The 13,166-nt window shown below is 46.5% G+C and overlaps 1 protein-coding gene across 1 annotated transcript in view; it reads right to left on the bottom strand.

The window, feature by feature from the left end:
* LOC110510484 (synaptosomal-associated protein 25-B) overlaps positions 1-13,166 on the bottom strand; it is a 96,126-nt gene that overhangs the window by 39,798 nt on the left and 43,162 nt on the right. The window contains exon 3 of the mRNA XM_036955261.1: positions 8,827-8,868. Within this exon, the coding sequence (XP_036811156.1) occupies positions 8,827-8,868 (42 nt within the window). The remainder of the gene's footprint in view (positions 1-8,826; positions 8,869-13,166) is intronic.

Genomic DNA, 13,166 nt, shown 5'->3' with positions numbered 1-13,166 from the left:
TGTATATAGCCTCCACATTGACTCTGCAATGGTACCCTCTGTATATAGCCTCCACATTGACTCTGCACCGGTACCCCCTGTATATAGCCTCCACATTGACTCTGTACCGGTACCCCCTGTATATAGCCTCCACATTGACTCTGTACTGGTACCCCTGTATATAGCCTCCACATTGACTCTGCACCGGTACCCTCTGTATATAGCCTCCACATTGACTCTGTACCGGTACCCTCTGTACATTGCCTCCACATTGACTCTGTACCGGTACCCCCTGTATATAGCCTCCACATTGACTCTGTACCGGTACCCCCTGTATATAGCCTCCACATTGACTCTGCACCGGTACCCCCTGTATATAGCCTCCACATTGACTCTGTACCGGTACCCCCTGTATATAGCCTCCACATTGACTCTGCACCGGTACCCCCTGTATATAGCCTCCACACTGACTCTGCACCGGTACCCCCTGTACATTGCCTCCACATTGACTCTGAACCGGTACCCCCTGTATATAGCCTCCACATTGACTCTGTACCGGTACCCCCTGTATATAGCCTCCACATTGACTCTGTACCGGTACCCCCTGTATATAGCCTCCACATTGATTCTGTACCGGTACCCCCTGTATATAGCCTCCACATTGACTCTGTACCGGTACCCCCTGTATATAGCCTCCACATTGACTCTGTACCAGTACCCCCTGTATATAGTCTCCACATTGACTCTGTACCAGTACCCCCTGTATATAGCCTCCACATTGACTCTGCACCGGTACCCTCTGTATATAGCATCCACATTGACTCTGCACCGGTACCCCCTGTATATAGCCTCCACATTGACTCTGTACCGGTACCCCCTGTATATAGCCTCCACATTGACTCAGCACCGGTACCCCCTGTATATAGCCTCCACATTGACTCTGTACAGGTACCCCCTGTATATAGCCTCCACATTGACTCTGCACCGGTACCCAATGTATATAGCCTCCACATTCACTCTGTACCGGTACCCACTGTATATAGCTTCCACATTGACTCTGTACCGGTACCCCCTGTATATAGCCTCCACATTGACTCTGCACCGGTACCCTCTGTATATAGCCTCCACATTGACTCTGTACCGGTACCCCCTGTATATAGCCTCCACATTGACTCTGTACCGGTACCCCCTGTATATAGCCTCCACATTGACTCTGTATCGGTACCCTTTGTATATAGCCTCCAAATATACTCTGTACCGGTACCCCCTGTATATAGCCTCCACATTGACTCTGTACCGGTACCCCTGTATATAGTCTCCACATTGACTCTGTACCGTAACACCCTGTATATAGCCTCCACATTGACTCTGTACCGGTACCCTCTGTACATAGCCTCCACATTGACTCTGTACCAGTACCCCCTGTATATAGCCTCCACATTGACTCTGCACCGGTACCCACTGTATATAGCCTCCACAATGACTCTGTACCGGTACCCCCTGTATATAGCCTCCACATTGACTCTGTACTGGTACCCCTGTATATAGTCTCCACATTGACTCTGTACCGTAACACCCTGTATATAGCCTCCACATTGACTCTGTACCGGTACCCTCTGTATATAGCCTCCACATTGACTCTGTACCGGTACCCCCTGTATATAGCCTCCACATTGACTCTGTACCGGTACCCCCTGTATATAGCCTCCACATTGACTCTGCACCGGTACCCCCTGTATATAGCCTCCACACTGACTCTGCACCGGTACCCCCTGTATATAGCCTCCACATTGACTCTGTACCGGTACCCCCTGTATATAGCCTCCACATTGACTCTGTACTGGTACCCCTGTATATAGCCTCCACATTGACTCTGCACCGGTACCCTCTGTATATAGCCTCCACATTGACTCTGTACCGGTACCCTCTGTACATTGCCTCCACATTGACTCTGTACCGGTACCCCCTGTATATAGCCTCCACATTGACTCTGTACCGGTACCCCCTGTATATAGCCTCCACATTGACTCTGCACCGGTACCCCCTGTATATAGCCTCCACATTGACTCTGTACCGGTACCCCCTGTATATAGCCTCCACATTGACTCTGCACCGGTACCCCCTGTATATAGCCTCCACACTGACTCTGCACCGGTACCCCCTGTACATTGCCTCCACATTGACTCTGAACCGGTACCCCCTGTATATAGCCTCCACATTGACTCTGTACCGGTACCCCCTGTATATAGCCTCCACATTGACTCTGTACCGGTACCCCCTGTATATAGCCTCCACATTGATTCTGTACCGGTACCCCCTGTATATAGCCTCCACATTGACTCTGTACCGGTACCCCCTGTATATAGCCTCCACATTGACTCTGTACCAGTACCCCCTGTATATAGTCTCCACATTGACTCTGTACCAGTACCCCCTGTATATAGCCTCCACATTGACTCTGCACCGGTACCCTCTGTATATAGCATCCACATTGACTCTGCACCGGTACCCCCTGTATATAGCCTCCACATTGACTCTGTACCGGTACCCCCTGTATATAGCCTCCACATTGACTCAGCACCGGTACACCCTGTATATAGCCTCCACATTGACTCTGTACAGGTACCCCCTGTATATAGCCTCCACATTGACTCTGCACCGGTACCCAATGTATATAGCCTCCACATTCACTCTGTACCGGTACCCCCTGTATATAGCTTCCACATTGACTCTGTACCGGTACCCCCTGTATATAGCCTCCACATTGACTCTGCACCGGTACCCTCTGTATATAGCCTCCACATTGACTCTGTACCGGTACCCCCTGTATATAGCCTCCACATTGACTCTGTACCGGTACCCCCTGTATATAGCCTCCACATTGACTCTGTATCGGTACCCTTTGTATATAGCCTCCAAATATACTCTGTACCGGTACCCCCTGTATATAGCCTCCACATTGACTCTGTACCGGTACCCCTGTATATAGTCTCCACATTGACTCTGTACCGTAACACCCTGTATATAGCCTCCACATTGACTCTGTACCGGTACCCTCTGTACATAGCCTCCACATTGACTCTGTACCAGTACCCCCTGTATATAGCCTCCACATTGACTCTGCACCGGTACCCACTGTATATAGCCTCCACAATGACTCTGTACCGGTACCCCCTGTATATAGCCTCCACATTGACTCTGTACTGGTACCCCTGTATATAGTCTCCACATTGACTCTGTACCGTAACACCCTGTATATAGCCTCCACATTGACTCTGTACCGGTACCCTCTGTATATAGCCTCCACATTGACTCTGTACCGGTACCCCCTGTATATAGCCTCCACATTGACTCTGTACCGGTACCCCCTGTATATAGCCTCCACATTGACTCTGCACCGGTACCCCCTGTATATAGCCTCCACACTGACTCTGCACCGGTACCCCCTGTACATTGCCTCCACATTGACTCTGAACCGGTACCCCCTGTATATAGCCTCCACATTGACTCTGTACCGGTACCCCCTGTATATAGCCTCCACATTGACTCTGTACCGGTACCCCCTGTATATAGCCTCCACATTGACTCTGTACCGGTACCCCCTGTATATAGCCTCCACATTGACTCTGTACCGGTACCCCCTGTATATAGCCTCCACATTGACTCTGTACCGGTACCCCCTGTATATAGCCTCCACATTGACTCTGTACCGGTACCCCCTGTATATAGCCTCCACATTGACTCTGTACCGGTACCCCCTGTATATAGCCTCCACATTGACTCTGTACCGGTACCCCCTGTATATAGCCTCCACATTGACTCTGTACCGGTACCCCCTGTATATAGCCTCCACATTGACTCAGCACCGGTACCCCCTGTATATAGCCTCCACATTGACTCTGTACCGGTACCCCCTGTATATAGCCTCCACATTGACTCTGTACCAGTACCCCCTGTATATAGTCTCCACATTGACTCTGTACCAGTACCCCCTGTATATAGCCTCCACATTGACTCTGCACCGGTACCCTCTGTATATAGCCTCCACATTGACTCTGCACCGGTACCCCCTGTATATAGCCTCCACATTGACTCTGTACCGGTACCCCCTGTATATAGCCTCCACATTGACTCTGTACTGGTACCCCTGTATATAGCCTCCACATTGACTCTGCACCGGTACCCTCTGTATATAGCCTCCACATTGACTCTGTACCGGTACCCTCTGTACATTGCCTCCACATTGACTCTGTACCGGTACCCCCTGTATATAGCCTCCACATTGACTCTGTACCGGTACCCCCTGTATATAGCCTCCACATTGACTCTGCACCGGTACCCCCTGTATATAGCCTCCACATTGACTCTGTACCGGTACCCCCTGTATATAGCCTCCACATTGACTCTGCACCGGTACCCCCTGTATATAGCCTCCACACTGACTCTGCACCGGTACCCCCTGTACATTGCCTCCACATTGACTCTGAACCGGTACCCCCTGTATATAGCCTCCACATTGACTCTGTACCGGTACCCCCTGTATATAGCCTCCACATTGACTCTGTACCGGTACCCCCTGTATATAGCCTCCACATTGATTCTGTACCGGTACCCCCTGTATATAGCCTCCACATTGACTCTGTACCGGTAACCCCTGTATATAGCCTCCACATTGACTCTGTACCAGTACCCCCTGTATATAGTCTCCACATTGACTCTGTACCAGTACCCCCTGTATATAGCCTCCACATTGACTCTGCACCGGTACCCTCTGTATATAGCCTCCACATTGACTCTGCACCGGTACCCCCTGTATATAGCCTCCACATTGACTCTGTACCGGTACCCCCTGTATATAGCCTCCACATTGACTCAGCACCGGTACCCCCTGTATATAGCCTCCACATTGACTCTGTACAGGTACCCCCTGTATATAGCCTCCACATTGACTCTGCACCGGTACCCAATGTATATAGCCTCCACATTCACTCTGTACCGGTACCCCCTGTATATAGCTTCCACATTGACTCTGTACCGGTACCCCCTGTATATAGCCTCCACATTGACTCTGCACCGGTACCCTCTGTATATAGCCTCCACATTGACTCTGTACCGGTACCCCCTGTATATAGCCTCCACATTGACTCTGTACCGGTACCCCCTGTATATAGCCTCCACATTGACTCTGTATCGGTACCCTTTGTATATAGCCTCCAAATATACTCTGTACCGGTACCCCCTGTATATAGTCTCCACATTGACTCTGTACCGGTACCCCTGTATATAGTCTCCACATTGACTCTGTACCGTAACACCCTGTATATAGCCTCCACATTGACTCTGTACCGGTACCCTCTGTACATAGCCTCCACATTGACTCTGTACCAGTACCCCCTGTATATAGCCTCCACATTGACTCTGCACCGGTACCCACTGTATATAGCCTCCACAATGACTCTGTACCGGTACCCCCTGTATATAGCCTCCACATTGACTCTGTACTGGTACCCCTGTATATAGTCTCCACATTGACTCTGTACCGTAACACCCTGTATATAGCCTCCACATTGACTCTGTACCGGTACCCTCTGTATATAGCCTCCACATTGACTCTGTACCGGTACCCCCTGTATATAGCCTCCACATTGACTCTGTACCGGTACCCCCTGTATATAGCCTCCACATTGACTCTGCACCGGTACCCCCTGTATATAGCCTCCACACTGACTCTGCACCGGTACCCCCTGTACATTGCCTCCACATTGACTCTGAACCGGTACCCCCTGTATATAGCCTCCACATTGACTCTGTACCGGTACCCCCTGTATATAGCCTCCACATTGACTCTGTACCGGTACCCCCTGTATATAGCCTCCACATTGACTCTGTACCGGTACCCCCTGTATATAGCCTCCACATTGACTCTGTACCGGTACCCCCTGTATATAGCCTCCACATTGACTCTGTACCGGTACCCCCTGTATATAGCCTCCACATTGACTCTGTACCGGTACCCCCTGTATATAGCCTCCACATTGACTCTGTACCGGTACCCCCTGTATATAGCCTCCACATTGACTCTGTACCGATACCCCCTGTATATAGCCTCCACATTGACTCTGTACCGGTACCCCCTGTATATAGACTCGTTATTCTTATTCTTATTGTGTTACTTTTTATTCTTTAAAAAAAAACTTTAGTCTAATTGGTACATTTTTTCTTAACTCGTCTTGAACTGCACTGTTGGTTAAGGGCTTGTAAGTAACCAATTCACGGTAAGGTCTACACATGGTAAGGTCTACACATGGTTAGGTCTACACACTGTAACATGGTAAGGTCTAACACATGGTAACATGGTAAGGTCTACACACGGTCAGGTCTACACACGGTAACATGGTAAGGTCTACACACGGTAAGGTCTACACACGGTAACATGGTAAGGTCTACACACGGTAAGGTCTACACACGGTAACATGGTAAGGTCTACACACGGTTAGGTCTACACACGGTTAGGTCTACACACGGTAAGGTCTACACACAGTTAGGTCTACACACGGTTAGGTCTACACACGGTAAGGTCTACACACGGTAAGGTCTACACACGGTAAGGTCTACACACGGTAAGGTTTACACACGGTTAGGTCTACACACGGTAAGGTCTACACACGGTTAGGTCTACACACGGTTAGGTTTACACACGGTTAGGTCTACACACGGTAAGGTCTACACACGGTTAAGTTTACACACGGTAAGGTCTACACACGGTAAGGTCTATACACGGTAAGGTCTACACACGGTAAGGTCTATGTGACAAATAAAGTTTGATTTGATTTGAACAGCGCTGAACAGATACTCTCCCTGCACCGATACTCGTGCCTGATTGTATTAGCCTTGTGTTGAAGATTTCAAAGCCCACACAACATAGGGAGAGCACTTGTTCGACTCTCACCCTGTTAGTGCTCCTGTGCTACAGAGGATAATTGGAAAAGTATTGACCTGGGTGGGTGGGGCGGGTTTCTCAATGCCTCGGTAGCTAAAGTAATATGTTATTTATCTCCACAACCCAGCCTCATAGCCGTGAAAGAGTTACAATTATAAAAGTGATGTTTTGATGTCAATCTTCAATGTGTGAATGAACATTAATATTGGAACAAAGAACACACTATTCTCGGATTTGTAATAACAAATCAAATCAAAAAATTTTTTTGTCACATGCGCCGAATACAACAGATGTAGACGTTACAGTGAAACCGTAACGGTTTTCGTCGTCCGGAAGATGAGGAATCATCGGACCAAAGCGCAGCGTGGTAAGTGTTCATGCTTTCTTTATTAAAACTGAACACTATAACAAAATAACAAAAGGAATCACCGAAACAGTCCTGAAAGGTGCAAAACACTAAACAGAAATGAACTACCCACAAAAACCCTGTGGGAAAAATCGACCAAAGTATGGTTCCCAATCAGAGACAACGATAGACAGCTGTCCCTGATTGAGAACCCTACCCAAAACAAAACAAAGAAATACAAAAACATAGAAAAGGGAACATAGAATGCCCACCCAAATCTCACCCTGACCAAACCAAAATAGAGACATAAAAATATCTAAGGTCAGGGCGTGACAGAAATGCTTACTTACAGGCTCTAACCAATAATGCAAAAAAAAAAAAGGTATTAAGTGAACAATAGGTAAGTAAAGAACTAAAAACAACAGTAAAAAGACAGGCTATATACAGTAGAGAGGCTATATACAGTAGAGAGGCTATATACAGTAGACAGGCTATATACAGTAGAGAGGCTATATACAGACACCGGTTAGTCAGGCTGATTGAGGTAGTATGTACATGTAGATATGGTTAAAGTGACTATTTTATTTTACCTTTATTTATCTAGGCAAGTGAGTTAAGAACAAATTCTTAATTTCAATGACGGCCTAGGAACAGTGGGTTAACTGCCTGTTCAGGGGCAGAACAACAGAAGGTTGCAAGTTCAAACCCCCTCGGGGGTTTGAACTTGCAACCTTCCTGTTACTAGTCCAACGCTCTAACCACTAGGCTACCCTGCCGCCCCGACTATGCATATATGACATACTACTTATGCACATAGTCCTTTGACAAACCCCCCCCTTCCCTCGTCAGGGCTTTAGCTGGTGGAGCGTTACCATATTCATTTAACTAGGCAAGTCAGTTAAGAACAAATTCTTATGTACAATGATGCCCTAAACCCCCGGGCCAAACCCTGTGCGCCGCCCTATGGGACTCCCAATCACGGCCGGATGCGATACAGCTCCAAGCTATTGGTTGAAGAAGCTCAACGTACTATATCTAAGAAGATACATTTACAATGACGGCCACACATATTCAATCTATAGAGAGGCCTAGGATTATAGACTGTGTTGGCTGTCCATGGTCCAGCTCTACTTTACAGACAGACAGGGTGATGTATGTTCCTATATCCCCTAGATGAGACCATCTGGGGAGTCACATTGAGAGCTACTCATGCATAATACATGCTGGGATATTGGCCCTTCATCCTCTGTCTGTCTATACCGTTTAAAGCACTCAGGAAACAGATACAGCCACAGATTGACAGTATATTTAAAAATCACTACTCAGCCATTTGTCTTCCGGCAAGTGGGAGTGATGCTAGTCCCTCAACTGGGCAGAGTCACGCTCTATGATGTGAGGAGATGTGCTATTTAATGTATAATTCATGTAATCAAACCCGGAACAAACTCTCCATTCACCTTAAAAGGAAATACAGCCGCTTACATTCTATCAGGAAATTAGATCTGTCTCTCAATTTGAATAAGAAAACTGTGTGGTGTGTGTAATGTTAAGATGACCTTACCTCCTCCACCATGGCCAGCATACGCCGAGTGCTCTCCAGTGACTGTGAAGAGAAAAGACCCATATTAGAGAGTTGTCAGATGAATCTCTTCTCTACTACTGTACTGTACCACACACCTGGTGATGAACACACCTGGTGATGAATACACCTGGTGATGAACACACCTGGTGATGAACACACCTGGTGATGAATACACCTGGTGATGAACACACCTGGTGATGAATATACCTGGTGATGAACACACCTGGTGATGAACACACCTGGTGATGAATACACCTGGTGATGAACACACCTGGTGATGAATATACCTGGTGATGAACACACCTGGTGATGAATATACCTGGTGATGAACACACCTGGTCATGAACACACCTGGTGATGAACACACCTGGTGATGAATACACCTGGTGATGAACACACCTGGTGATGAACACACCTGGTGATGAACACACCTGGTGATGAACACACCTGGTGATGAACACACCTGGTGATGAACACACCTGGTGATGAATACACCAGGTGATGAACACACCTGGTGATGAACACACCTGGTGATGAATACACCTGGTGATGAACACACCTGGTGATGAACACACCTGGTGATGAATATACCTGGTGATGAACACACCTGGTCATGAACACACCTGGTGATGAATATACCTGGTGATGAACACACCTGGTGATGAATACACCTGGTGATGAATACACCTGGTGATGAACACACCTGGTGATGAATACACCTGGTGATGAACACACCTGGTGATGAATATACCTGGTGATGAACACACCTGGTGATGAACACACCTGGTGATGAATACACCTGGTGATGAACACACCTGGTGATGAACACACCTGGTGATGAACACACCTGGTGATGAACACACCTGGTGATGAATACACCTGGTGATGAACACACCTGGTGATGAATACACCTGGTGATGAACACACCTGGTGATGAATATACCTGGTGATGAACACACCTGGTCATGAACACACCTGGTGATGAACACACCTGGTGATGAACACACCTGGTGATGAATATACCTGGTGATGAACACACCTGGTCATGAACACACCTGGTGATGAACACACCTGGTGATGAATACACCTGGTGATGAACACACCTGGTGATGAATATACCTGGTGATGAACACACCTGGTGATGAACACACCTGGTGATGAATACACCTGGTGATGAACACACCTGGTGATGAATATACCTGGTGATGAACACACCTGGTCATGAACACACCTGGTGATGAACACACCTGGTGATGAACACACCTGGTGATGAACACACCTGGTGATGAACACACCTGGTGATGAACACACCTGGTGATGAATATACCTGGTGATGAACACACCTGGTGATGAACACACCTGGTGATGAACACACCTGGTGATGAACACACCTGGTGATGAATACACCTGTAACCAGTGCTGGTGTCAACTCTATTGGAACTCCATAGAGTTCATTCATTTTCATTTTCATTTCATAAACAAAATAATCATTATATAATACAAAAATTATATAATAATCGGATCACCTCCTACATTGACAGGGTTAGTTATTCAGCTCTGTACTCCAGCTCTTTGGATTTTAAATGATACAATGACTACGAGGTTAAAGTGCAGGACTGTCAGCTTTAATTTGAGGGTATTTTCATCCATATTGGGTGAACCGTTTAGAAATTGCAATGCTGGTGTACAGAGCCAAAACAACAACAATTGAATCACTGTGCCAATATTTGGAGCTCCCGGTCTATAGGAGGATGTATCATTAACATAGATACAGTGAGCTACCAACTCTTCACATTCCCACTGAATTTATCACATGTTCTCCTCACTCTTCCCTCCCTCCTTTTCCAACAATCTGCTTTTACATAACAATATTTCCCTCTAAATGTCTCCCCTTCTATCTACCGTGCCCCTTCTCTCTCTCTCTCTCTCTCTCTCTCTCTCTCTCTCTCTCTCTCTCTCTCTCTCTCTCTCTCTCTCTCTCTCTCTCTCTCTCTCTCTCTCTCTCTCTCTCTCTCTCTCTCTCTCTCTCTCTCTCTCTCTCTCTCTCTCTCTCTCTCTCTCTCTCTCTCTCTCTCTCTCTCTCTCTCTCTCTCTCTCTCTCTCTCTCTCTCTCTCTCTCTCTCTCTCTCTCTCTCCCTCCCTCCCTCCCTCCCTCCCTCCCTCTTGCCATTTCTCTAATCTCTCCCCCACTCCCGTCTCCCTCTCTCTCCAGAGCCTGTCTGGATTACATGATCTCTTCATGAATGTTTAATAGGTCCATTTGAGCTATTCTACTATTCTAGCGACCTGAATTAAAGGCTGCGTCCCCACTCCTTAGGAAAGGACAGGCTAGAGAGATGTACAGTTAACACTGTCTAAAACCTCACCCACAGCAAAACCACAGGGACATAGACACAGTAGGACACATAACCATGATAGTTAGTTTATGGCAAATATAATGTATGGCTGACTAAGGGTAGTTGAAAAGCAGGGCACAATGACAGAGGAGAATAGTGAGAGAATAACAGTGACGTGGATAGCAAGACAACCGAGCCAGGGATTATTAATGTGAGATTATTAATGTGAGATTATTAATGTGAGATTATTAAAGTGAGATTATTAATGTGAGATTATTAAAGTGAGATTTCTAACGCATCTTCAATCTGTGATCAAATGAACCCAAAGACAGTGGGCTACATGCGACAGTTGTGGAGTAAGGGTGAGATATTAGACAATGCCTTCTGTTACCGACCTCAGATGCCACTCGTTCACCCTGCGGGGCGACAGACGGGGTAATTATAATAACGCATCATATTACACTTTTCTCAAAGACACATGTAGGTCACGAGACAGGAGATTTATCTTTGTTGATGTGTGATTATATCATATGTTGTCATCTTTTTGACTACCAACCCAGACCAGGCCAACGGCCATTTTGGAAAGACTCCTTCTTGTGCCGTGCCAGGTTTTTTCCCCCGACACTAGCAGGCCCAAATACTCAAAGTGGGATTTGCCTAAGAAATCGGTCCATGGCTGGTTGTCTGTTATTTTTGACCCCTGACAGGAAGTCCTAGTGCTGGCTCTACCTCAAAGAATCAACAAAGGTCCTATCGTAATCTATATAAAGATGAGATCTCTTTCTCTCCATGGAAGCCAAATGGGTATACTGTTAGACAGTGTTCAATTGATACAGTTAAATACATATGGATCAGCCTCAATGAGCTTTATAAAAAAAATAACAGTTATATTGCGATTTACATACACATATTTGATCTCTTTCTATCCTTGGAAACCAAAACACAGTGCTCAATATAAGGCCAAAGCTGATTGACATATTGAGTGACCAAGCTGTGTAAACACAGCAGGGTCTGGTTGACTCAGCTTAGCTTAGAGCAATACAGCCTATTTATAGTCAAACAGCACTCAAACGTATGTCTAATTCATGACTTGCAAATCCCCATATAGGCTATCTCCCGTTAGGTATGTATTACAGTGTAGCTAAAGTGGGACAAAATAGTTGATAGAGCTCTGATACGGAACAGATGTCTAGTTGAAGGAGCTCTGAATGTGGAATAGATGTCTAGTTGAAGGAGCTCTGATACGGAACAGATGTCTAGTTGAAGGAGCTCTGAATGTGGAACAGATGTCTAGTTGAAGGAGCTCTGATACGGAACAGATGTCTAGTTGAAGGAGCTCTGAATGTGGAACAGATGTCTAGTTGATAGAGCTCTGATGTGGAACAGATGTCTAGTTGAAGGAGCTCTGAATGTGGAACAGATGTCTAGTTGAAGGAGCTCTGAATGTGGAACAGATGTCTAGTTGAAGGAGCTCTGAATGTGGAATAGATGTCTAGTTGAAGGAGCTCTGAATGTGGAACAGATGTCTAGTTGATAGAGCTCTGATGTGGAACAGATGTCTAGTTGAAGGAGCTCTGAATGTGGAACAGATGTCTAGTTGAAGGAGCTCTGAATGTGGAACAGATGTCTAGTTGAAGGAGCTCTGATGTGGAATAGATGTCTAGTTGAAGGAGTTCTGAATGTGGAACAGATGTCTAGTTGAAGGAGCTCTGATACGGAACAGATGTCTAGTTGATAGAGCTCTGATGTGGAACAGATGTCTAGTTGAAGGAGCTCTGAATGTGGAACAGATGTCTAGTTGATAGAGCTCTGATGTGGAACAGATGTCTAGTTGAAGGAGCTCTGATACGGAACAGATGTCTAGTTGAAGGAGCTCTGATGTGGAATAGATGTCTAGTTGAAGGAGCTCTGATATGGAACAGATGTCTAGTTGAAGGAGCTCTGATATGGAACAGATGTCTAGTTGAAGGAGCTCTGAATGTG

Source organism: Oncorhynchus mykiss, chromosome 19 (assembly GCF_013265735.2).
Source record: "Oncorhynchus mykiss isolate Arlee chromosome 19, USDA_OmykA_1.1, whole genome shotgun sequence".
In the NCBI taxonomy this organism is placed as follows: domain Eukaryota; kingdom Metazoa; phylum Chordata; class Actinopteri; order Salmoniformes; family Salmonidae; genus Oncorhynchus; species Oncorhynchus mykiss.
Note: the sequence above shows the minus strand (reverse complement) of the source record. Positions and strands in the feature narration are given on the sequence as shown.